The following is a 26,106-nucleotide window of genomic DNA, read 5'->3' on the forward strand; positions in this document are numbered from 1 at the left end:
TTTTAATTATGGTTCAAACAGACTGATCAAAATAAGGCTGGCTACAAACTGGATGCTTTCAGGCCTGATTTGGGGCTGATTTGGGGATTATTTTTCCAAATAGTCCTGAAGTGTGTGGAGTCAACATGATTACTGTCCTGCTCCTGATCCAGGTAGAACCTTCCACTTTGGACTGTAAATATCAGACATGTTTGATATAAATGATTTCAGGAGTGATGAGACTCTGACAAAATACATATTCATAATACGCAACATATTCTAAGTCAGTGTTCCCAACCGTTTTTCCTTGGAAGTGACACACTGCTGCCAAAAATCAACATTGATTTTAATAGTTTCAGTGACAAAACCCTATGCATGCTTTTCTTATCAAAAGGCCTTTGTATAAACTACTTCATAACTGCTTTATCATGGTTTTAGTCAATATTTGCAAATCTAATTTTGGCAGCCTCAGAGCAGACAAAGCCTCACGTTCCCCCTAAGATCTCTGGTGCCCCCCCAACCCCCAGGGGGTCCCAGACCACAGGTTGGGAACCAAGGTTCGAAGCTATTAACAGTAAAACAATTTAATATATATCCAGGTGATTAAACACAGATTTAGATAAGCCTATTTATAAATATTCTAATAGTTTTTTTTTTTACTTTTTACGCTAAATGCTACTGGGCTAAATATTACAGTCTGCCCCTTTAATTTTTTTCTAATAAAAGAAAGTTTTTTTGTGGATGCATTAACCAATGAGGACACAAGCTGGGTTATACCACTATAACTAAATCAGAGACAGAAAACCCAGAGATGTAAATAGCTGTATAATTCTGTTAAATGCTCTCTAACTCTGTGTGTTACAATAGATGGCTGCAATGATGAGGCTTCTCCCAATCCTGCCATCAATCATTTTATCAACTTGATCAAAATATGACTTTTAACAAATGTTATAGCCCTAGAGCACTGACAGAGTGACAGCTGACAGTGAGCTTCAAGCTATTATAAAGTAACATGAACCAGCAAATTAGCACAAACCATTAATGATGACAAATTTCTTGCCCTTTAATTCCACTTGCAGCTTTATGAAGCTGAACACATCTGCAAAAACATTAAACTCTTAATACTTCTGAAGACTTTCATCCTGGCCGAGATCTCCACCACTGTACACATAGCAGTATGAATCACCAAATCTTAGTTCTGACTCAGACTTTCCTGGTTTGTGATTTAGATATTATCCCAGGTGTTGTGAAAGGGTCCAAAATTTGAAGTTTTATTTAACATCTCAGTTTTCCTGCCACTGTCAGGTGATTAAACATGGATAGTTCTAAAGAGATAGAGAATAATTAGCACAGTGCAATCAGTAGTCACTGGTAGCAGCTACTGTTCTGAGCTTCTTTTGCCCTCCAGATCTGCACACAGTCATGTCACTGAAAGCCATGAATGCTGTCTTCTTAGCCAGGATTTCCACTCACATTAATATTTTTCTTGCTTCTTCTTCTTTTTTTTTTTTTTTAAACTGCAAAACAGAATGCACCGTTGACTACCTTTTATGTGTTTTTCTTCTGAAGTCATGTATGATCATGCAAGTTTCTGCTTTATTTTTTTTTTTCTAAAATCCTCAAGTCCAAGTTTTTAGTTTCTCAGTTTCAGTTTTGGTGCAAGTAATCCCAAAAGGCATCGTAAGCTTTTCATATTTTCCATGTGCCACACGGTCAATCCTCTTATAAACACCAGTTGCAATAGGACTGTGTCTATGTGTGTTTGTAGGGGGTTAGATAATCTGACCCCAGGTCAGTGGGTCAGCTCTGATTGAGTTCACCGCTTTCCCTACCCGGTCCAGACGAGTCACCTCCAGCTTCCTCAGGATGTAGTCCTGAGCCGACCGCTCATCCACGTTTCTTACCAGCACCTTCCCGAACTCCTTAGTGCCGTGTAAGTCTGGCCAGTAACGGACACATTTGTTCTATATCAGAATAACAGAGTAAGAGAAGGAAAGAGAGAGGGGGAAATGGAGGGTGAAGGGGGTGGGTATTAGACAATCGAAAGAACCAGCTCATCTCAAGCAGCTTTCCAATCAGCTTAACTGTCATACTATCCTAGTCAGCCGTCTCCCCCCCACCCCCACACCTTACACAGACTCATCATCCCTTCTACACATATCCAGGCCTCTCTCTTGGAAACAACTAATGCCGTCAAGAGCTGTCATTCAGCTGAAATCACAGCCTAAAAATGCAAACTACCAGTTAAAGCAATGAGGATTTGAGAGTCAAAACCACGACTTATCATACATTGAGACATGTTTTTTGTCACATACTTATTTTACTTTGACTTCTCATGTCTCAAAAGCTGGAAAAATCCTCTCAGAAGGGCTGTTAAATTTCTGAAACAGCACTTATTCTTACAGTCATACAGGAAAGAAACTTTTCAGATTAAGTTTGATATGATTAAGTTTATGACAAGACCCAAGAGAACTTCTTGTTCTGTAGTGCTTGTTTTCTTTCCTGTTTATCTCTCCTCTGCAAAGCTATCAAGCTGTTTTAAACTGAAATATGTGCAAGATTGACATTGCATGTTTTAGATGCAGGGCTTCCTGGGTCACCATCATTACAAAGCAATCAACCGCATTCAACTCAAAGATGAAATCTTGTGAAATCTTTGGCAGATCAGAAACCATTAAGGGGGAGGGTGCAAGAGAATGATGTGAACAAAAAAACTGAGGTATACAGAGACAGTCATATCAAATTCTGTCTGAACTATAAATCCATACATTTGTAGTACGTTTGAGGCTAACTGCTCACCCGTCCTCGCTCCATTTCCTTCGTGGTCATGACGATAACATGTGTATTCTCCTGATAAACCATCTTCCAAAAATCAATTACTGTATTTTGTAGGCACCCTTGAGTGGCGATGAAGACTTTGCCCTCTTCCACGTGGCGTCCTTCTTCATGCATACTCTGCAGAGTGGAAATTTATACACTTAATGATAAATTTTGACACAGAGGCTGTAGAATTATATTTCATCAGAAGTTTAATATACAAACATTGACATTAGGCATTATTATCTGCAGATGTATCTGGTATTTTGTTTGAGTGGATATTGTAAATACCTGATAAATCCTGCCTAACGCACATAATTCAGTTTGGGATTTTGTGTTAACAGCAAAGGAGGGGGGTAATGGAAAGTTGAATGAATCAAACATTTATAACATTAGTGATAAAAGTTAGTCATGCTCAGTTAAATTTTGTCTGAGTGACTGTTTTATGGTTATTTCAAATAAATAGTCTTTCTTTGAAGGACCAATCATTTGATTGGCAATAAATGAAAAATTTTGCAAATTCTGCACCGGCACAATCCTTCATTTCATTTTCACAAACTAGCTGTTCCAATGAACATAGTTACTAAAGGATTATTGGCTGTTAGACTACTTGCAAGAAAAGAGAGGAGTAATCTTGTTTTCTTTTGCCAAGGTATAGAAACAAATCACTTAAAATTAAGGCTATAAGTGTTAATGCATTAATTGTGAGGGAATTAAGATCCATAATTAGTGCATTAATTTCTTTAATTGCATGCTTCATTGTCCCTTTAAGCAAACTTTGGCTAATCTACAACAATTTCTCCCTGCAGCCACAGTGATGTAAAATAAATCCAACACTGATCCTTAAAGTCTCATTTCACTTCAGCTTTCAGTTTGATATCAAATTGAGAATTAATACACAATAAAATGTAAAAAAAAAAAAAAAAAAAAAAAAAAAAAAAAATATCATTTTTCTTCCTATCAAGTTCATGTTTGGATCAAAAAAGGGAAAATCCATTAATGTACCAGGTCAAAAAGAACCAAGGGCATATTTTTCTGTGTTTTGCTTTCCTATTTTTAAGCATTGCCCAGGAATCAGCTTGTTTCTTGATTCGTTTCCCATTTTGCTGAAATAAAAAATCCATTGGCTGTAAAAAAAAATGTACTTGTGGTTTATTACTAAGAAAATAAATGATAAAAAAAGGTAAAGAAGAAGGCTGATGAAAAAAATGATAAAAGGATTTATTATCTATAAAAAAGAAACAATTATAAAATGCAAAAGATTATATAAACAGTATGTAAAATTCAGCTGCCAGGGGGCTCTCAACTAAAACAATAAAAAAACGGCACCTCATAAGGCAAATTCTGGCTTATTCCTGTCTACAAGGCTATTCTTGGCCTTCTTCCCTCATACCTTCAGACCTACATCATTCAGAAGAGTTCAGGATCTTATAATCTTCATTCCCAGGATCTTTATTTGCTGTCTGTCCAAAGGTCAGAACTAAACTGGGAAAAAAGGTCTTTAAATTTGCTGCTCCCTCTGCCTGGAATGATTCACAAAAAGAGTTGAAAACTCAATGAACTAATCTCATTCGACACTTTTAAGAGAAAGTTGCAGATGCTTTGATTAATTCACAATTATGGCTGATTCTGGTAAGTAGTAGCTGCTTAAATTGTGTGTGTAGCTTTGCTGTATATGGACTACATATCTTGTATTATGTTGTTTGTGCATGACCGTTATTTTTGTCTGTCTGGAACTCTGTTCTCTGCTGCTGTCTTGGCCAGGACACTCTTGATAAAGAGAATTTTAATCTCAGTGAGGTGTTCTCCTGGTTACATAAATTTACTAAACAGAAGACCGGCATTCTGTTTTCATTCATATAGTCTCTCATAAGCAGGAGCGAGAAATATATCCATATGCATACCTATCCCTATCTATATCACTGAGTACTAGCCTTTAACTGATTGGTATCTTCAAAAAAATCCCTGGTATATCTAGATCCCCAAGTCTCAGTTAATAGAAATAGATCCATAGTTTCACCTTTAAAAACTCATCATGATGCCTTTAGGCATCGTTTGAAGACTTTTAATCAGGTCCATGTCTAGTTCAGGAAACTGAATTATGGCCACATATGAGTTACACCAGTCCACTGTCTTTACTGACCAGTATGAATCTCTGTCGAGTTCAAATATCCCTAATTCGAACAGATATCAATCTGTTACCCTCCCGTTTTAATCTTTCCCTCATAAAGCAGACTGTTAGGTTTCAGAATGTTTTGCCACTCTGCCTGCTGAATCAGGCATGCTGCTCACTAATAGTGACTTCAATGCATAGCCTCCATATTTCACATCATATACAATTCATTCAGCCTCGTATTTATCTGGGCAGACTCACTTTGATGTAGTTTGCATTGATGTAGTCTGAACCAAGAACTTCTGGATCTGATTCCCTGATTTCAACCCGAGTTGTGTCGACTGAAACAAACAAAGAACAAAGTTTAAAAAGTCATAGATGCATAATGCAACAGCTTCCTGAGTTCATGCATGATGATTTTTTAATGTCAATTGATAGGCTGTGAGCTATCAGAGCAGAAATCAGCATGCTCTGCTGAGGCCGCTGTGGCGTCTGTTGTCTATTTGTGTCATTCTTTCCACAGGAAGTTGGAGAGACAGGAAATGGCAGGTTGCTGCTAGAGACTCACAGGGGAGGATATTCTTGTATCTGTTTTTACTCTTGTTTTCGGGCTTCTGGCCTTCTTTCCGGGGATACAGCAGTTTGCACTCCTGCTGCTGAAGTACCTGGTAGATTGCAGCATAGGAGACAGAAGAATGGAGAGACAGTGTGACTTTTGAAAGAGTGCAATACAAAAAGATTAAGTAAGTACATCATGGCTGTTTTTCTTCAGAGGTTATTGATTCATATCAGCCATAATCTGAAAAAAAAGTTAATTACTGACAAGTTACCATGGAAAGTTTGAGAGCCCTTGCAACAGCATGGATATCTACTTTTCCAGTTTTGTTTGTCTTGCACATGCCAATTTTTACTTTAATTTCACTGATTAATGAGAGGCAAAAATACACAAAAGACTTACAAAATTAAGTCAACAAAGTCAGGCAAAAGTAGACTGGTTGCTGATGTACAAGTTTGTACAAAATGCAGACTCTGATATATGTTTAATATATGTTTTAACACATTTTCAAGACCTCAGGGACACTGTGGCATTTTTGTGAGTAAAACTGAAATTAAAAATCACATTGCAATTGGCCTCTAATACAGCAGGGGTCACTCTGGGTGCTTTGACAGTAAAACTACATAAGTTTGCAGACCTAAGAAGAAATATTTCAGAAAGAAGCTTACAACAGCTCACAAGATTGTCCCTTCAAGTTCCTGATGCTTTTGGATAAAATACATTAAGCAATACCAGCATGTATCTATGGTTCTTCAGCTCTGAGCAGTTCTCTGACATAAATATGATGTTAGATGGACCCATTACTGTTTAAGTACACTGTTCCCCTGGATTTATTACCCAATGACTCATATTATGTAACTCCTCTATAAAACAGCATTAAGTATTCATGTTATGACTTTTATGTCTGCCTCATCATCAAAAAGATGATGCAAGTAAATAAAACACAAAGACATCTACTCTGTAAAGACCGTAGGCAAACATCTGTGAACCCAAAAACAAGATCAGGATGATTAATTATGATCTAAGGCAGCCTTTCTCAAACTTTTTATTCTGCCAAGGCACCCTTCAAAAATAAAAAAAAATGTGAAATTACCCCAGTAATTTTTAAAAATAAAATACTATATTAAGTTAGTAAAATAAAGCTTTACAGCAGTATCTAAAACAACTAAAGTGATTTGTTTTCACAGAATAGTTGTATAGACTTTTAAAAGGTTTCTCACGCTACAGATACCTGCAGAACTGGGCAAAAACACATGATTTCCTGTACAGTGCATACTGATGTAAGCCTATTTGTTCGCTGACCCAGACCTTTGTTTGGAATTAGGGAATATGAGACAATTTTGAAGCTGGGATGGCTAATAAGAATGCAATGAATCTTTGACGTTGGGAGCAAAAATTTAATGAAGTTTGACGCCAATTGGCGTCAATTCAGTGGATATATGTTCTCGAGATGATCGTATACATAAATTGCATTGTTTTCCAGCACGGAGACTGATGAGGAGTGAGCCATCTCAAATTCTTCCAATCTGTGCTTAGAGTTGCATGCAAATCAGTGGCTGTGAAGCCACCTAGAAACAAAATAATAGTGAGGCCTGTGCATCATCATCAAAATTTTGAAACTCATGAGCATTTATGCTCAGCACTGCAAATTAAAAAAAAAATGTTTACTTCTGCTGCAGAGTCCTGACTAAAGCCAAGAAGCACAGGGGAGAGTTGTTTACTACAGCACCACAGCTAACTTCAGGGCTACCTCTGCTGTTTAAGAAGTTGGGACATTTATTGTTGCACTCACTGCTGATACAGAACATTCGACCTGCTCATCCTTTCAGCTATTGATCGCTTTCTTCCTCTCTTTCCTGTCTCACACAGCGAGTGTCAGTGTGTGTTGGTTGGTTGTGTGGCACACCTGCTCCTCATTTGCTTTCAGCTGGTCACTAACAGAACTTTCCTTGTCCCTTAGTATTAATATTACCAGTGATATTTCACTGCAACAGCAAACATTATAAAAAATTCAGACCCAAGTCATCATAACTGAATTGAACTATTGACTATTAAGATTCATTGAATAAATAACAATTAGGCATTTTACATAAACCCAATGAGTTAAAGTATTATTTCAGAAAATAGTGTGTTGTTTTTGTTAATAGGAAAATTCGTAAAGCCATCAAAGTTAGAATTCAAAGCTACTGAAGATATTAAAACATAAATCTGATTCATAAGGCCTGTGTTCAACAGGCACTAATGATATTTAATCTTCAAAACACATTTCATTTGCAGAATTACAGCAAAACAGAGGCATTGTTTACAAAAAGCATTTTTCACCAGCAACACTCTTTAAAAAAATCCAAACACTTTAAAAACAACAACAACAATGAATTAAAATAGTTAAGTGAAATACATATAAATAACTTTGAAGACTGGATAGACTGGACAGACATTAAGTAATAAACACATATTATGCGGCATATGCTAGTACTACTTGGAATAAACTAACTGGGAAACCATGTTGAGGTATACATTTCCTAATTTCCTGTATTTTTAGAAAATAAAGATTAAAATGGCACTGACAGCTTTGAGTGTATGTACCTCAAATTCTTCCCAGAATCCTTGTTTGGGTTTCTCAGAGTTGTCTGCTACTTTGTTGAGCTCTCGTACCCTGTTCTCAATGTTGGCTGCATTTATCCTTGTGGCGTTGAAGGGCTGCAGTTATCAGGTGAGGACAGGGAAATTAAATGAGTGAAGTTGTTTAAAACAAAACAGAAATCTTGATTATGAAATAGTGGTGTGTGTGGTTTGACTTCACCTAGCTATAACTCTATCCACGTGTTAAGGAGTTAGATGAGTTTTTCTCCCATACCTGTTTGAGGTGCACTACAATTCCACTTTTTTCCACCATGGGGTTCTTCTTATAATGATCCACCAGGTCAGCCAGAGTGTCAAACCTCTCACCACCGCCCACATCGTATTTACCGTCCTGCTGGAGACATCATAAACAGTTTAACTAAAGCACTAGCTGAAGTCGAGAGTATAAGAGCAGAAAAGCATCACCACCATTTCTAAAATACTTTAATACTCTGGTTCAAAGTATCAGCAGTATGCTAAGGTTGTATGAGATGAAAATTTACAAGAAAAAGCGTTTTAAATCTCTGCCTTTACACTGTCCTTGACCTAACATGAGTAAGCTCACCTGGTAGCGTATCATAACATGGGTGACCTTTGTCTTTCGGTCCACGTTTTCATGTTTCTCCTCGTTGGTGAGAACGGAGAGCACAAAGTCGCCTGGTTTACTCTGGCTCTCTCGTACCAGGAAGCTGCCAGCTTTGCCTTTCTCTGTGAGGAGTTTCTCTGCATCTCGCCCTGATAGGTGCCCATGGTACCACCTGGAAAGTAATGAGAGAATGAGAGATAATGTCTTTAAATTATGATCAGGACAATTACAGTCTGGACTATTTATAGGAAGCGTCTCATCGCTGAAAAGCACAAAAATGATTTTCTTAAGTCAGAATTTATTATTTCAACCATTTTAACCATTTCAGCTCTTTATAATTTAAGAATTGAGGTAAAAGTAAATCTTAAAGCTGGACAATATATTGATTTCTGGCTAACCACTGAGGTCAGCCTTACACATGGGTCTGTACAGTATATGACTGACTGACCGACTGAGAGACTATTCTTTCAGAGCCATACATACTGAGTGAATGCTTGTATACAATGGCTGCTAGTGTAGTGATTAGCTCAGAATTAGCCACAGTGGCACTTTGGTCATAACTGGACAACATTTATTTTTAAAATAAGTGCCGAGGGCAACACTGAAAGCTTTCTGTGACAGAAAAGGTGTTTTCGGGGTTCTTCCGACCTGCTTTGGCACAAGAATTTAATAGTTACGGGTAAAGGCAAAGTTGTTGCGAGTGGTTGTATACAATGGCAGCAAGCGGAGTGATTAGCTTGGACGGAGGCAGTAGCCTGCACAAGAGTAGTGCAGGCGAACTACGCCATTTGTTGCTCTGATAGCCCATCATGAAGATGACAGAACGATCCTCCAATCACCTTCTGAAGATTTTCTAAACAGTCCTGCCTTTCCCAAACGCTTTCAATGAGAGCATTGCCAGATGATTGTGAAATATATTCAGTTCATCTGGTGCGTCAAGTTAGCTGTTTCCTGCTGACAGGGCTCATGATTTAAACATAGATTGTAAAAAGAACTGGACAAACCCTGTTTGACGTCAGGTGTCAGCTTACAATGGGCAGACTGAAACAGCTTTTGAAGCCAATCTGTGTTGGCTTTCATATTGAAATCACTGTCTCAACCGAACTTTGGATCAACCTAACAGTGAGTGTTCCTGCAGCCAGCCTCAAGTGGACACTCAGGTATTGCAATTATTGCAAAAGACTGGAGGTTGCCGCTTGGTTTTAAACTTTGAGGGTCCTTCAGTTCTCAACCCACAGACATTAGGGACACTACAATTACACATTAGAAAGACTAATTACTCAGAACACACAATTCAGTCAGGCATTTCAACAGGCATCCCAGATAATTGTGGTCAGTGGTCAGCCATATACTAGGTTTTAACCTAAACTTGGTCTTTATTTTATACAGGGATGTGGTCCAATTCTAGTAAAATGGACACAGTGCTAAAGCTTTACCCGAGGCACGAATATGTCTTCTGCACCCCCCCCCGCAAAGCAGCACTTGCTTCCTGCTTCACCCAGTGCAACCAGAGCTTGACAATCAATCATTTTCCCCTCCAACAGGTAGATTATTTTTCCATCAGTTGCATGTACATGTTGACATTGTGCATCTGGCTGTTTATAAAAGTGCCTTTGCAACATTTAGCTCATGTGGATCCGACTGGAAACTGACATTGTTTTGTTATTTCTTCACAGAAGAAAATATCTATAAATATATATCGTATGTGCGTCAAAACACTAATCCCCTGCACCTGATTAAATTGCAAAAAGTATCTTGTGTGCTCTAGTTTCTTCTTCAGATTTGCCTTTGAGAAAGAATAAATTGAATCATCTTTTGAATGTATTGTATAATGCCATTCAGCTGCCAAGCCCTATTTTACTGTAGCAAAAAAAGAAGTCAAAAAAAGTCAATCAGGTTTATAAACACGTATCATAGTTTTGGAAGTTTGCAAGTAATTTAAACTGTTTTACTACTTTATTACAGACATATTTTCAATTTCATTGGCCTAAAGATATTTCTTTCTTTCTTGATGTCACTCGATCTTATTTGTTTTAAAAGTGCATTGAGTAAGAATTTTTATTTAAGGCACAATGTGCAGTGTTCTCTGTGGATTCAAATTTGTAAAGCCTTAAATCAGAACTACTGAAATAAAGCTAACCTGGAGAGTATTTTGTCTCATCCTGAGGACAAAATGGAGTCTTTTCTTGGTATCTAGATTGATGTAATCATTTTAAATCTTACTAATTTTAATACATATTTTATAAACGTTATTTATTTCTTGCAGCAAATGGAAATCATAATCACCTAATATAAGCAGAATTTAAGAAAATTCTCTTTAAAGTTTATCTGGAGGCTAAAGTCTACATTTATTTGTGGATTCCATGAAAATTAAAGTTGTATTTGTGTAAAAGTTCTTTTTCTTAGCTTTAGAGTCACCTTTTCACCACAAGTTATCATCAGTGCTAATTAAATCCGGCTGGCTGTGTCATCGTCGTCTTTTACAACCTTCCTGTAGATAAAGAGGCTCAGTCTCCCACTAGATGCCGTTTCTAGGTCGACAAATTAATGAGACAAGTAACAAGAGCTGAGACTGAAACTTGTCAAGCTGAGGAGGAGGAGGACTGGCAATGTGCTTCCTCCCTTAAGGGAAAAAAGACCCAGATTGTAAACTGTAAGGTTGTATATAATGTCTATCTATATGAACTGTACATCGTGAGCCCAGACTCCTACTCAAGATTTAAAGTGTCTCTCACATAGCTGCACTCAGCTGCTGATGATAAGATGAAAAACCTGCATGTGCGTTTTATTTTCCTGTGCGGTGAGGACGAGCGCGTGGGCGCCTCTGACAAGAGACGTATATGTAGAATGGAAAAACCACACAAGCCAAAACCATAGATCTCAAGTTGTTCTAGACCAAAAAAGAAACTCAGAAACACACACTAGAATAAGAAGTTGAACATAATACTGTCAGTATGAAATAATACCAAACACAGCTGGGAAGTGAGGATTTAAACATTATGATATTATGTTTTTCAAATGTTTCCTGTATATGTGAATGCGTACATGGATTCCTGGCAGAGGCTCTCGTCTCCCATTTCAATGAGGTGTGTAGGTGTGATAAAGTGTGCGGCTGTTTTAAACCTGTGTGTACTCTCTGGAGAGCGTCAGCATGTAGATGCTTGGTGAACATAAACAAAAACAGCAGCACCACCCACATAGCTTGTTTGAATTTACACGGGGGAATATACCTCTATTTATGCATGTGGACGTGAAAGGCATCTGAATTTAATGAGTGTGAGTGTATTAAGACTAAATAATGTTCTCTCTTTCAACGGTAGGTGTAAACACTTCTGTTAGGCTGAAGTTTGAAAACTTTCAGAAGATTATTCCAAAATGACAAATGAATAAACTGACGCATCAGTTTAACATCAGTATCAGCCCATATTCATGATCAGCTATCAGCTATTAATGTGGCATGAACAGATATCATTAGCCAGTGTTTTGCAGTTGTGTCCATGCAATTTAATAAAAGTCAAAGAAGAGTTTTTTTTTTTTTTTTTATAAGAGGAAGGGACCTCTGATCTGTTTTCATGATCAAACATGCAAGAAAATGTTGGCACAGTGAGAGTCTCGCACCAAAAAGGTAATGAAGCAAACTTGGAGTAAAATTAAAGGAAGGGGTAATCCAGCTTTTTTTTCCTGATTATTTTCATTAAAAAGCAAAAAACAGAACTCACATGTTACAGCATTAAAAGTAATCCAAGTCTGCTTTGTGATGTGCTATCCCCAACAATGTTCATAACTGCCATTTACACGAAAGCTCACAGGAATCAAAGCGCAAGTGTGTCTTGGTTCACATCAGTGTTCACTTTGTTGAATAAAACTATGACTAAAAATGTTTGGCAACAGCCTTTTTTCCATGACAAAAACTAGACTAAGACTAATAAAAATAGATCTGTGATGACTAAAACTGAAAAAAAAAACCCTAAGTTTAGTTTTCGTCAACATGTTATTTAAAACATCCCCTTTCATGTTGTTACTGTTTTAAATCGGTTGTTTCTTACGTCTTAAAATTAATAAAACTGTAGTTTATCTGAATCGTTTGTGACGTTATTTTACGTGGTTGTGATGGCGTCATCGCAGTGGTATCCCTGTTTACAGAGGTGAATGCAGACAGGTGAGCTGACTCTGCCCTTTGCTAAAAACTACATCAGTGTGGTAGAAGGCTGATAAAATGTAACGCTTTTTTGCTGCATTAATGGTTCAGTTGTTAAATAAATGGGTCTTATCGGAGTGTTTTGTCGACCATCGGACCGTTAGCAGGCTATCAGTTGGCGTGTTTGTTTACTTGGAGGCTAACGTCACTAATATGAGTGAAGCCCCCATGTGTTTCCCTCTCCGCCTCCCACAGGAGACTGTGTCAGAAGAAAAGGACCCGTTGCCGTTTGTCTTTTAATTTCCTGCCATTCCGTGCTCATGCAGTGTTTGTTTATTGGTTGCAGATTCTTTTTAATATTATTAAACGTAGCATTTGCACGGACTGATGTTACGTTGTAAATAGCGACTGTGTTAATCAGTGACTCTCAGCCAAACGGATGTTAACAACAGAAACTTTCCCCAAGAATTCGATTCAGTCGTTTACACCAGCTGAAAGTCCGTGATGCATTTATGTAAAGCAAGTAAGTCACTGGTTAACACGGTCACCAGTTACACCACAACAGCAGCTACAAATGCAAGCTGCCATGTCCCATGTTTTTGATTTATTGGCCAGATCAACAGTGTTCCAGTCAGTAAAGTCTGTTAGGTGTTTAGTTAAGCAAGAAAAATATTACTCATACTAGTGCATGGCAGTTTAACCCTACGTTTACGAAAGAAGTGATAAATTAACCTTTAGTGTGTGTGGTAAAAATGACAGTTCTCTCTCCCTCTCTGTGTGGTCGTTCTTGTAGGTCATGGAGTAGATGGCAAACAACAGTCTGGCATCACAGAACACTTGGTGTCACAACTCTGTTACTGGTTCATTCAAGAAGCAAGCCAAGTTCAGGCCAACAGTATCTGTAGGACAGTAGGACCAGATCCTGGGGAATTCTTCAAGAAAGGAGAAAGGTAAGTTTTGTAATGCAAAAAAATACTGTCTATATTTTATATATATTGAAAGATATCGTCTCATCTTAATAGAAGGTGGATTTATTGTTGTTTTAACTACTAATTAAAATATGTAAGTATTCAAACCCTGAATTTACACCACACAATTAAACTACTCCACTGCAAGTACACTTAAAAAAAACTGACTGATGTAGGGGTAAGATCAGCAAAACACTGAAAAGTACATGTACACATTAGTTATAATGATTCCTAGTGTATTTGTAAAAATGATATTCTAGAGCCACCATACTGTGTCATTAATCTTCATTCTTAATTGATGTTATAGAAAGTAAAAAATTCACATACTTTTAGCACTTTTTATGCATAATGCGCAATGCATAATATTTTATTGGATCAATATAACTATATATCTTTTGATATTGTGATTTCAAAACATCACGAATAACTTATTGTATATATTTATTTTATCATTTGATAATGAATGTTTATTTTGCTTTATTATTTTGTTTTAGATACCTTGAACTCTTGACAAAGTGGAAGGAAGTGAAAAGAAATTTGGGTACCAAACATCAAGAGTTTCCTAGTGCTGCGAGAACTTGTTGCAGATATGTGTCAGGGGTGAGTGGATTGATATAGCTGCATGTGTTTATTAGAAATGTTTTTTGCACAATTACATGTAACTGTATGTTTCTGGGACAAGGCGAAAGCCCACAACACCAACACCAGACCACTGCATTGTGTTATATGATATGACACACCTCAATTGCCATGCCATCAATTGTACACTTCAACAACAGTAACCAAAAGTAGTTCTCTCAGGTAAACACTTTGCCAGCTGCAGCCGGCTGCACTGGGAGTAGAGCAGTGGCTTAAAATGCTCCGTTGCTGATAGAAAGTAATGGGGGCGGTCGTTTGGATGTGGGTTTGACAGTGCCAGTGTGTTTTGGGCTTTCGGTTGCCAATGGTTATTTCATAGATTCATCTATTGATTGTTTTCTAATTAGTCAGTTTATCATGTGGTTACGTTGGCATTAAATAATTACCATAACATCTACCATTGATCTTAAAACAAAACCTCCAACATAAAAATAACAAAGAATTGAAATTATGTCAGTGATACAAATGTCCTTGTAATGAATAGAGATTATTACCATAATAATTATAAAAAATGTTCTTGTAATCTTTCACTTTAAAATGATAAAAAAAAACTGCAACAAGATAAGTTTTGCCTTTTTAAATCCTGGCCAAATCAGTTGCATTTGCATCTTTTCTAAATAAAAATTCCAGGGCAAATAACATAGTATTTCAGCCTCTGATAATAGCAGTCTAATTGGAGTCAGCATTTGGTGATTGTGATTATTTATTTGTTAATTCTAGCAGGTGGTGCATTCTCTATTGAGAAGCATTTGTATGATCTACATATGGGATACCAGAAGATGAAACCAGTCCTCTCCATGGTCAAAGGCTAGATGAAGCAGACCTTTTCATGGTGGCAAAAGGAGATCCCGGATGGCATGACAATTGATGATGTACCGAAGAAATGCCCTTTCCTAAGTCTGGCTTCACATGTAAGTGTCACTAGTTGTGGTACTTCAGTCTGCTTCCATCTGTTCAAAGCACATAGTCTGTGTTATGTAAGCAAACTTAGCACTTTTAACAGTTCAAGATAATGCTGCAAGGAAAGCAAGAAAGATGTTTCTGAGATTATCTGGTTCCTACTCTCTTTAAGATGATGTGGAAAAGAAGTTATGAATCTTCCCTCTATCACTTCTTTCAGTTTTAAGGAGAGGTTGATGTAATCATCCATTTGCTGTGAACCTGTGCCAGTGCCAGTGAGAGGGCTGTAACCACATACATCTGAATGTGATCAAGCTGAGGATGAAAATCTCCAATGGCTAAATGTACTCTATGGCAACAAAACACTGGGATTTGGTCTACCAGGTATTTTGCTATTTCATTTTGGATATAAGTAAATTATTCAAGCATATTGATAATATGGTCTGTTTGTGTATTTAATAATAGTCCTGAAATTATATTTAAGTTTTTCATACATGCTGATACAACAAGTAGCTCAACAGTCTTCCAGTTATTTATTGGGAATCCTCAGAGGTGTTGCAGAGTCTGAATGTCTCAAAGGACCTTTTTTTGTTGTTTCTTACAGATATTAACCTCTGTGCTGTGTTAGTCCTGCTGCCCCATATCTGGAGGGACTGAGGACCATTTCATCACAGTGGAGCAGGTATGGAGTTAGTTTTTAATGAAAGGGAAGATGTTTATGTGTCTCTAACTTGGAAATGTTTTATATATATATATACACTCTATTTTTGAGAATCTGGAACTTAGACAGTAAATCTGGGTCTGTGCTATTTACATTTGCTACTTTTGCTTCTACATCATTTTGACTTCTGTTTTGTTTTTGTATTTTTTCAGTGTGAACTGGAAGTTCCTACCCAGCTTTTACCCTCAATCAACAATGTCCAGAAGATGTCCATACCAGGAATGTTACAGTATCACTCAAGGTGGACAGTATGGATCTATGCTGAGGAGCAGGAGTTGAAGATTGGGTAACTGCAGCCCTCCGCATCTTCATTGTTTTCGCCTAGGTTTACACATCTTACATGAAGATTACACACCTTCTTTAAAGGACTTCACTGACCATTACTGGGATTTTATCTGCTGTACTGAAGCATACATATAACACAGTAGGAGAGTATGGACCCACTTCTGTCTTTGTTTAAACTCAGTGGTGCATCGTTCTGTTTTATTTGCATTGCTCTTAATGCCATTGTGTGTGTGATTTAAAATGGAAAATAGATTATATGTGATTTTTATGAGTGATCTATACACTCATTGATGCTGCCTGAGAAAGCCTTTAACAACAGAGACTTTAAAAAAAGATTGATCTGTGTGCCTTTGCACTATTTACATATATTCTTAAAAAATGTTTTTGAAATGCTACTTTAAAAGTGAATTATGTTGAAGTTATACAGTAAATAATTGAAGTGATATTGCAGTAGCCAAAATATTGCTATTCTCTGTCAAAATGTGTAATGTAATAATTTTTATGTTAATAAATATTATGAAACTTTTTTTGTTTGTTGTAATGGGTTCAAATTTGCCACATTAAAGGTACAAATACCTTGTCACTGTGGTGGTACCTTTAGAAGAACAAATTTGTTCCTTTTCTTAAAGGTACCTAGATCATTTGGTCTCCATAAGGTACAAAATCTAAGGGTATGGGTACAGTAGATGTACCTTTGGGTACAAAATGCAAAGGTACAAAATTGTACCCCCTAAAATTGTACCCTATACTTGTACCTTTAGGGTGCTGCCACAGTGACAAGCTTTTGTACCTTTAAAGGTAATAACTGAGCACCATTTTTCTGAGAGTAAAGTGAAGTGAAGAGGAAGCTGTTGCATCAACTTCATCAGCTACGATGCAGAACATGCTGTGATTTTGGAGGAGGCTGTTGTCCTGGACGATGTGTCAGATTTTTAAGTGTTCCTTTTTTTTATACAATGAATGCCTTCTTACCTGTTGTGGTAGTCCTCTGGGTAGGTGTGTCATTCTTGACAGTGTTATCACCAAAGTGTTACAGTGTTGCACGGTTAAGTAAAATAAAAGTATGGAAACACCATGTAGGATTGTGTATTTATTGAAATGCAGGTAAATAAATAATGATCGTGCAGTTAATTAGCTTTTGCTAGTTATATGAATGACGCTATTGAGCAAATAAACATGTTTATATTGGCAAAACGAAGAATTAATAATAGTGACCAATCACAGAACAACATAAATATAATTGGTACAACGATGAAATGCCACTTTGGACAATGACATGGCAAATTGTTGACACAATTCAAAAATCTTACTGCAAAAGGTTGCCTTAAAATTTTGAGTTTTCTCAATTATTCTTTTTTAACAGTGTAGGTTTTACAGGGTGCATAGAACACACTACCATGATTTGGTACCAGATTTAGGCAAGAGAATAAATGCTTGGACTAAAAGTAAAGCCTAATATGTGAGGACTTTTAATGGAATAAAACTAGACTAAAATGTGTTTGAGTTTTCGTTGACTAAAACTAGAATAAAACTAAAAAGGGTAAATGACTAAAATGTAACTAAAACTAAAAGGCTAAGACTAAAATTAAAGAAAGCTGCCAAAATTAACACTAAGATTCTAGAGAAGATTTACATTGAACTAGCTGGATGTGAAATGAAGGTATGTGCTCATGCAGGAGTTTGTGTGATGTCAACCTTGGGGCTCTGCTGTTTGCAGGGGTCACAAAAAATGCCAGGTAAACACAGTTGTATGGAAGCCCTGAGCAGACGTCCGTTCAAACCTTATTATTCTCTATATTCTGTGATAGGGATTTCTTTTTTTTTTTATTGTTTATATGTGATCTTGACGTTTCACTTCTGTGTTCTTTGTAGCACTTTTATTTTTAACACTTTATAAATTTGAACATTTTTAATAATTGTTCAAGTTGTTCTTCATATTTTTTCACAAACTTAAACTCAGATTCATATTGAGCGGGCCCTTTATTGAGCATCTTTACACAGACATCTGTGTGTCATTTATAAACAACCAAACATGAGTCAACATTGCTGAAAAAAACTCATTCAATATGTAAATTATTTTGTTCATTTTTTATTGAAATATGTAGGCTGTACAAGAAGCTAATTTCAATTTTTTTATTTCTAAAGTCACCTGTTAACTTGCTGTTATGCTTTTGGTTTGGGGAAGCCGGAGCACCCGGAGAGAACCCGTTAGGGCATGGTAGACGATGGTAACTCCACACAGAAAGGCTCCTGCCCAAAGGGATTGGCAACAGAAACCTTCCTGCTGATGCATAACCAACAGTCCCACCATGCAGTCCTTCAGACAGTTAACAGGTGACAGGGAGGAGGGTTTGGAGTCAGTGCTGGAGGCTGTCAGAAGATGAAGTGGAGGCCCCTGAATCTCTGCCAAACAGACTCAGAAACCTCTCCTTCAAAGATTTCTTCTTTTTCTTCTTCTGAGCCTCCTCCAACTTGACCTCCAGATTGTCCAGTCTCTGACGAAGAATGTCCGATGTTTCCGTTTGTTGGACTTCTTTCACCTCCAGAGTCTGCTGGATGATGTTCATAGACTCCAGGAGAGAGGCTTTCTCCTGTTGCCAGTCCAGCGCCTGTCGCTCCATCATCCTCTGGGTCTGCTGCAGAGACTCCCTCAGGTCAGCATTTTCTCTGAGGAGTCCTGACCTCTCCTCCCCCCATAGCCCTTTCTTGGTTGCCAGGTCCTTTTTGGCCTGTGCCAGTTCCTCTTCCAAATCTGAAACTTGAGCCTGGAGCCTTGATTTTTCAGCCTCCCACCGTTGTCGCTCTCTTGCCTGGTCTTCCCTGGCCTCTTTCAGAGCCGTCTCCATCCTAGAGTCCTCTGGATGTTCTACTGGGGGGTGGGATCTCTCCTCCTCCAGCTGGCGTGTGAGGACCTCTATGGTGTCCTGAGCCTGGTCCAATGCTGCTCCTGATTTGGCCCTTTCATCCATTTGAGACATGAGGAACTGAAAATGCTCTATCTCAAATGAGCTCTTGTTGTTGTTGAGCTCATTTTGGGCATCCCTCAGTTTCCCCTCTAACCTTGTGGTGGCCTCTTTGTGCTCACTGATGAGGCGGGATTTTTCCTCTTTCCACAGCTGTCTCTGTTTCCTCTGGTCCATTTTTGCCTGCTCCATAGAGGCCTTAATCCTGGAGGTCTCCTCCTCTGATTGGCGGCGGCTCTGCACCAGGTCTTCTTGGGCCTGGCTGAGGGCCGCCTTCAGGGTGCTGACTTCCCTGGAGACCTCACCCCCCCTCAGGTGTTGTGGATTTGGAGCAGTGGTGTTGTTGATTCTGGCCAGGAGACACTTCTTTTCCTCCTCCCACTCACAGCTCTTTTGAACCAGGTCTCCCTGGGCCTGGCTGAGGGCCGCCTTCAGGCTGCGGATTTCCTCACAGACCTCGTCCCCCCTAAGGTGTGTTTGATTTGGACCAGCGGAGTCAATTTTAGCCAGGAGAAGTTTCTTTTCTTCTTCCCATTCACGGCTCTTTTCAACCAGCTCTTTTTGGGTCAGGCTGAGTTCGGCAGCAATCATGCCCATTTCATGTGGCCAAATCCATCCCTGATCAGGAAGTTCCATGTGAACCCTTGACAGTTCTGCCTTCAGTTCTAAGTTCTCCTCTTTTAGCTGGGCAAAGCAGTCCTCTGTCCCCACTTCCATGACCTCTGCCCCGGCTGTGGCCTGTTTGTCTGAGACCTCAGCAGGGAGCAGATCCACATCAGAGGAGACTTTGGCTGCTTGATCTTCTGGGACTTGATCTTGGGCCTGAATGCTTTCCTCAAGTGGGATCTCAGCCTGGTCCTTTGTCACCTCAGTGACCTGAACTAATTGAACGTCTGTAGCCACAGGCTGGATCTGTGACAGACTCTCTTCAGCCCGTGGTCTCTCTCCAGACACTGCTTCAGGCTGGTCTTTGGTCACCTTCTCTAACTGGTAGTACTCATACACAGACATACACTGTGTCAGATCCAGTATTACCTTCCGTTTGCTTGAATATGTGAATCCCATATCTTGGGGGTCTTCACATTCATCGTCATCCACCAAGGAGGGTTGGCTCGGCTCCTCCTCCCCATAATTGTTCTTCTTCTTCTTTTTCTTCTTCTTTTTCTTTGCCGGCTCTGGGTTGTTCACTTTTAGACAAAATGACTCACATTCATCGTTAGACCATGAATCCTCCTGGGTCTCTGCAGGTTCCTGTGATTGCACTGGTTCAGGCTTACTTGCAGCTGGAGTCCCTTGAGGATAATGGTTCCAAACTTGGCGGGGCCGTTCCCAGCGTGGTGTGGGGTAATTATCATTTTGTCTGTTACCACCGCTTTTGGCGTTCCGGGGCTGTTCCCAGCGTGGTGTGGGGCAATTATCATTTTGTCTGCCAAAGCCTTTTTTGGCGTTCCGGGGCTGTTCCCAGCGTGGTGTGGGGTAATTATCATTTTGTCTGCCAAAGCCTTTTTTGGCATTCCGGGGCTGTTCACAGCGTGGTGTGGCGTAATTATCATTTTGTTTGCTCACGCCTTTTTTGGCGTTTTTTACCACGGTCCACTCATTCATATCTACCGTTTCCTGCAAAATTCTCTGCATGACTGTAGATTCTCGATACGTGAAATCTTTGAACGTCTTGCTCTGAAATCTGGACATTAACGCCGTCAGACAGTTCAGTGTAGCCAACAGGACTAACAATGTTTACCGCTGTCTGAGGGGCTTATATAGGGAGTTCTTAGAATGGTCTGTGATGTCATAATGGACATCAAAGAACAAGCATCGACCAATCAGGAAGCATTCCATGTTTATTTTCAAATAGAACTCAGCGGTGTGGTTCCGGAACCAAAAGTCCCACTCATTTTCTCCATAGTGGATTTGATTATAAGCCATATTATCAGAAGGATCCCAGTCAGACTTAATGAGAGCTACCTTAACGTGAAACAGTGGTATATGCTCCTGTAAAAGACAAAAGTTCACTAGATATCAACCTCACTTTCAGAAAATCATAGTTTGTTCACAGCCTCAGTCAGAAATACTACAGTACCCACAATCCTTCAGTGGCACAGTGAGGCCTCTGATTGGAGGAATCTTTGGTTACTATGGAGATGTCTGTTGAGCTTGTGTACAAAGCCTTTTGACTACAGATCAAAGCTTGAAAAGCTTTCATTAACGTTAAATAAAATGGATCAGAATGGATTGTGGGATGCGTAGTTCCAACCTCCTTGTACAAAAATGCGTACACAGTCTTAAACCGTTGCCTTTCTTTTTGTTTTTGAACACCATTTTCATGCTAAATCAATTGTTTTATAGCCATGAGTACTCAGGTAGCTGGGTAGCTTGGCAGGTCAGCAATGTAATAAGGATTGTTATAAGGGTTTTAAGGAATGTCTATGGAGGTTTTTAATGTCAGCTTTCGCCTCTGGAACCAATGCAGCCAAAAATCTGGGCAGGCACTGTTGAGCTCTAAAGGGAGTAAACAGCATGACTGTTCAAATACAATACATTGTGAAGCTGCTGTGATTGGCCAGTTATACAAACACTTAAAATGAGTTGAAATAAAAGAAAATCAGTTATAAGGAGGGAATTTTGATGAATTAATACTGATGCGTAAAAAATCCTTAAAAAGAGCAATGGTGTTGGGGTCTGCAGCTCTTTAAAGAATCCAACAGATATCAACTGTTCACTGTTAAATGCTGTGTCAACTCACACTGTGTCCAAACTTCATGTAAAGCAAGCATCAGTGACAAAATCAGTCTGATTACAACCCAAAGTCCAAAAAAGTTGGGACACTGTAAATAAAGACAGGCTGCACTAACTTGCACATCTCACAAACCCACATTTGAATCATAATAGAACATAAACAACATATCAGATGTTGAAGATGAAACATTTGAGCAGTCCGTGACAAATATTAGCTCTTTCTGAATTTGATGTCAGCAACATGTCTCAGAAAAGTCAGGACAGAGGAACAAAATCCAGGAAAAGTATTCGCTACTAATGCAAAAAAGGTTGGAGTATTTTTGCAACTTGTTATGTTAACTAGGTCAATTGAAATGTCAGTTTTTTCTTGCCTAAAAAGATTAATAGAGATTAACTGTACAAAAGTAGAGGGTGTGATATTTAGCACAGCAGCATGTTGAGGAAAGATTTGGTAAAAATAAAACAGTTTTTAAAAAAATTAACCCAGAATAAGCCTTTTTTATACAAAGGGACAGTCCCCTCCAGGGACGCTGCCATTTTGGATTTTTGCATTTTGCATGTTTCTTTAGCATCACAGACGGAGCCAAAAAACAAATACACATGAGAATTACATTCTAGAACTGACTGTTAGATTGCTGATAATCCCAGTTTTACACACTGCACCTTTGTGAATAATCAAGGTCCCGAAGTGTACAACATTATGTTTAATTGTGATTAATTTCATGCCTTGTTGGGCTTTTTAGCACACTTTGGTTAAGCCATGTTAGTGTCTCCATTAGTTCCTTCATCTGATACAAGGACTACCAGGATTTGTCCTGGTTTTTGGACTACTATTGGATGGCGAAGGCAGGCACCACACACCTTGAGCTATATTTTTTGCCTGTGTTTTCCTCACCAAAGAGCTAGTTCCTGCTTTTGTGTTTCTGTGAGCCATTACTACTGGACTTCGTTAAAATCTTGAGATTCTCCTTTTTTCTAGCAGTCTATAGCTCGACGGTTATAGCAAGATGGCTTAACATCAATCTTACAAATACTAAATATTCATACAATGTATTTGCAATTCGTAGTTTAGTCTGAGAGAGTTAAAAGAAGCAGGTCTAGGTTGCAATTCAGTCATCAACATGGATAACATTCCAAACACTATCACAGACCTGTCATTCAGCAATACTAACTTTTATCTGAAAAAAGTCACAAAAATTACCATTCATTTTAACGATCATTTTCCTTGTTCAGTGTATTCTGCTTCAGTGTTAGTAGTAGACTTTTTTTTTATTAAATCACCTTTAAAAATGTATTTACACCCACGATCTGATTTTAAAACAGCTGATGTGCACGGAAAAGTTTGATGTTTATCAATCCTTGAATAGAAGCAGCACAGAAACTTAAGGTTTTATCATAAATTCACAAACAAAACAATGGTAGAGGGTGATTTTTTATAAGAGAGGATGCACAACAGTGAGTGAATTTATGGGATAGATACTTTGAGATAGCAGACACTGTGTACTTAAATGATCATGGATAGAACCGATGTCCAAAAATAGATAACTTGAGGGCGAAGAGAGAGGAGAGAGGAAAAAAAACATTGGAAGTGCCACATGATGAGGCCCTATGCACTGTGTGTGGTCTGTAGGGAGGGGCGGCGTGGATGATAAAAATATATGCAGCTATACTATAACACATTAAACACATTAACTACAAAATCATACAACTACCGCTGTCAGCTTTAATGCGTTAATTGAGATGTGATTAAGGTCTTAATTTTTTTACTTTGGTAAAGCCTGTTTAGCATCTCCCTGCAGCCACAGTGATGAAAAATAAGTCCACTGCTCTTTAATGTCTCATTTCGCTAAAAAAACTCAATCACTGTGTGCAAACATCAAACAACTATCTTTATACATTCAATCCATGAACTTCTTTCCCGTGATTAAACTATGTCATAATCTTCAGTCCACCTGAAGCTACTCGTTTTCTTTTAAAATAATAGTAGGTCTGCATCAAAATAGAAAATCAGGTACCCTCACTAAAAGACACTAATAATTCAAAATAAAAGAAAAATTTCTTTAGATGCAAACATGGAATAAAATGAAACTAAAAAGGGAGATTATTTGTGATTAACTCTAAAAACTCTGAGCTTAATCACAATCAACATTTTTAATCATTTGGCAGCCCTAATTGCAAAATTATCGATATGATTATAAAAACAGTACAGTAATGATACATGTAAAAAGACGATCCTTGAGTTTGACTTGCAATATTACTGGCAATGAATTAAGGGAATCGCAAAGGATTGTGGGATGTTTATTTTTTTCTGAAAAAAAAAAAAACATTGTGTACACTGGCCTTTTTCATTCTTTGAATACAGTATCTGTAAACGTTTATGTTATCTAGTCGTGGGTATTTGGGTAGCTGGTTGGCTGGGTTTCAGGATTAAAATCTAAATATAAGGATTTTGTAAAATGTCAGTGAAGGAGATGGGGAGATGTAGTTCAGAAAAAGCAGGAGGTCATTGTTAAGGGTTTTTTTGTGTGAAACTGTGCACAACTTCTACCCTCATTGTCTAATTCTATTGTGATGACTCAAAAATTTAAACCAAGTCTTTGAAGACATATGTTCTCTCTGCTTTCGTATTAATAATAATAATTTACCCTCTAAATATTCAATGTGAATTAAGATGAATGAGTTGGCTGTATTTATATTTCCCTCATTACATACATTGCTCAAACATTAGCAGCTACCCCTAGACTTAAACTGCAGCTCTACAAGGATGTCAAAACTGTACCTTAAGGTTCAATATGCTGAAGAGGCACTACAATGATGCAGAACTTCAATGAATAAAATTATTTGATACAATTCTCATGCCCCTAATTAAATTCAAAAAGTCCTAGGAATAATATTATGCAGATAATGTCCTCTGCAGCATGAAAAAGCTTCAGAAACAGCATTAAGTCCACTACAGGATCCCTGTAGCTGCAGAGAAAGCTAGACTAATAACATTCTCATGTGGTTTAGCTGCTACTCATAACAGGATGAGGCTTTAGAGTCTGATAGCTGTGATGCTGTAAGAATAAAAATAACTGTCTGTGGTCAGCGAGACACTTGCATATAGTTTTAATGAGTTTCTTAACATATGGAGATAACCTCTGCTAAACTTTGATGCATATTTGTGTCTGTCAAGTGCAAAGTTTGGCTTGTTTTTACGCGTGGGAGGAGTGTATGACTTTGTCTGCACCTTTCAGAGGTGGGGTCCTTGCAGTTGAGCGGGTACTTGAGCTCGATGACATGGCCATTCCTCTCGCGTAGGAGATCCTGTTGCTCTGTGTAATACTGCACCAGTTCGGCCAGCGTGGCAAACTTCTCACCTCCATACAGGTCGTAGTAGTCGCCTGAGTTCTGGATTTTAATGTGGGTCACCTCATCGTACCGCCTGAAAAGCACAGAATGTTAATTAAATCACTTGAGTTGGCTATCATTCATATAGACAAAAATAAACCGACCAAAAAAAGCACTGAGCATTTTATTCTTTTTCTCTCGAACAGTTGCACCCTGCAGACATTTAAACTGTGAAAAGTAAAAGCCACCCACACACATGTCCATACAGTATATTCTCATACTTTATTCAACACTGTACACACTCTGTCGCCCACACACACTCAGGGAGCATTGATGCACAGACAGCATAATTTTTCCCGCTTATCAGGCCATCTGTTCATATATTTTCTTACAAACACATCATGGTGAAATTTTTCTTCCTGATAATTTTTCACTGCGTTTATCCCTTATTCTGCCAGGAACACAATCAAACAATTATAACTGCACATTTGAAGTTTCTATTAAAAAGCTGAACAAATTTGTTATATATATTACTGAATAACAAGCGTAAGACATTTAATATTCTAAAAAGCTTTGACCTTTCCATCCAGAGGGAAAAAATAAGCCACAACCCATTATAGTAAGAAAATGGGAAGAAACCTACAAAGGCACACCATGATTTAAAATACTGGCTTTTTTCACTTCAACTTCCATAGGCTTACAAACATAAATCTTCTCACAAGGGATCATCCGTTCTTTAATACGCTGTAGTTT

General features: G+C 38.2%; 1 protein-coding gene and 1 long non-coding RNA gene across 4 annotated transcripts in view; one reads left to right on the plus strand and one right to left on the minus strand.

Annotated features, from left to right (window-relative positions):
- ptpn11b (protein tyrosine phosphatase non-receptor type 11b) overlaps positions 1 to 26,106 on the minus strand; it is a 91,428-nt gene that overhangs the window by 19,581 nt on the left and 45,741 nt on the right. For 2 of the 3 annotated variants that reach the window (XM_041800484.1, XM_041800486.1), the window contains exons 3-10: positions 25,253 to 25,447; positions 8,653 to 8,845; positions 8,323 to 8,442; positions 8,052 to 8,165; positions 5,478 to 5,574; positions 5,171 to 5,250; positions 2,779 to 2,934; positions 1,812 to 1,943 (exon numbers count right to left, since the gene is read on the minus strand). In XM_041800484.1, coding sequence (XP_041656418.1) covers positions 1,812 to 1,943; positions 2,779 to 2,934; positions 5,171 to 5,250; positions 5,478 to 5,574; positions 8,052 to 8,165; positions 8,323 to 8,442; positions 8,653 to 8,845; positions 25,253 to 25,447 — 1,087 coding nt within the window. The remainder of the gene's footprint in view (positions 1 to 1,811; positions 1,944 to 2,778; positions 2,935 to 5,170; positions 5,251 to 5,477; positions 5,575 to 8,051; positions 8,166 to 8,322; positions 8,443 to 8,652; positions 8,846 to 25,252; positions 25,448 to 26,106) is intronic. The other variant, XM_041800485.1, reaches the window with a different exon arrangement.
- LOC121518222 lies at positions 15,679 to 16,260 on the plus strand. Its single transcript, XR_005992631.1, has 3 exons — positions 15,679 to 15,702; positions 15,923 to 16,000; positions 16,192 to 16,260. It is a non-coding gene; the product is annotated as an uncharacterized LOC121518222 (long non-coding RNA).

Source organism: Cheilinus undulatus, linkage group 11 (assembly GCF_018320785.1).
Source record: "Cheilinus undulatus linkage group 11, ASM1832078v1, whole genome shotgun sequence".
Lineage (NCBI taxonomy): Eukaryota > Metazoa > Chordata > Actinopteri > Labriformes > Labridae > Cheilinus > Cheilinus undulatus.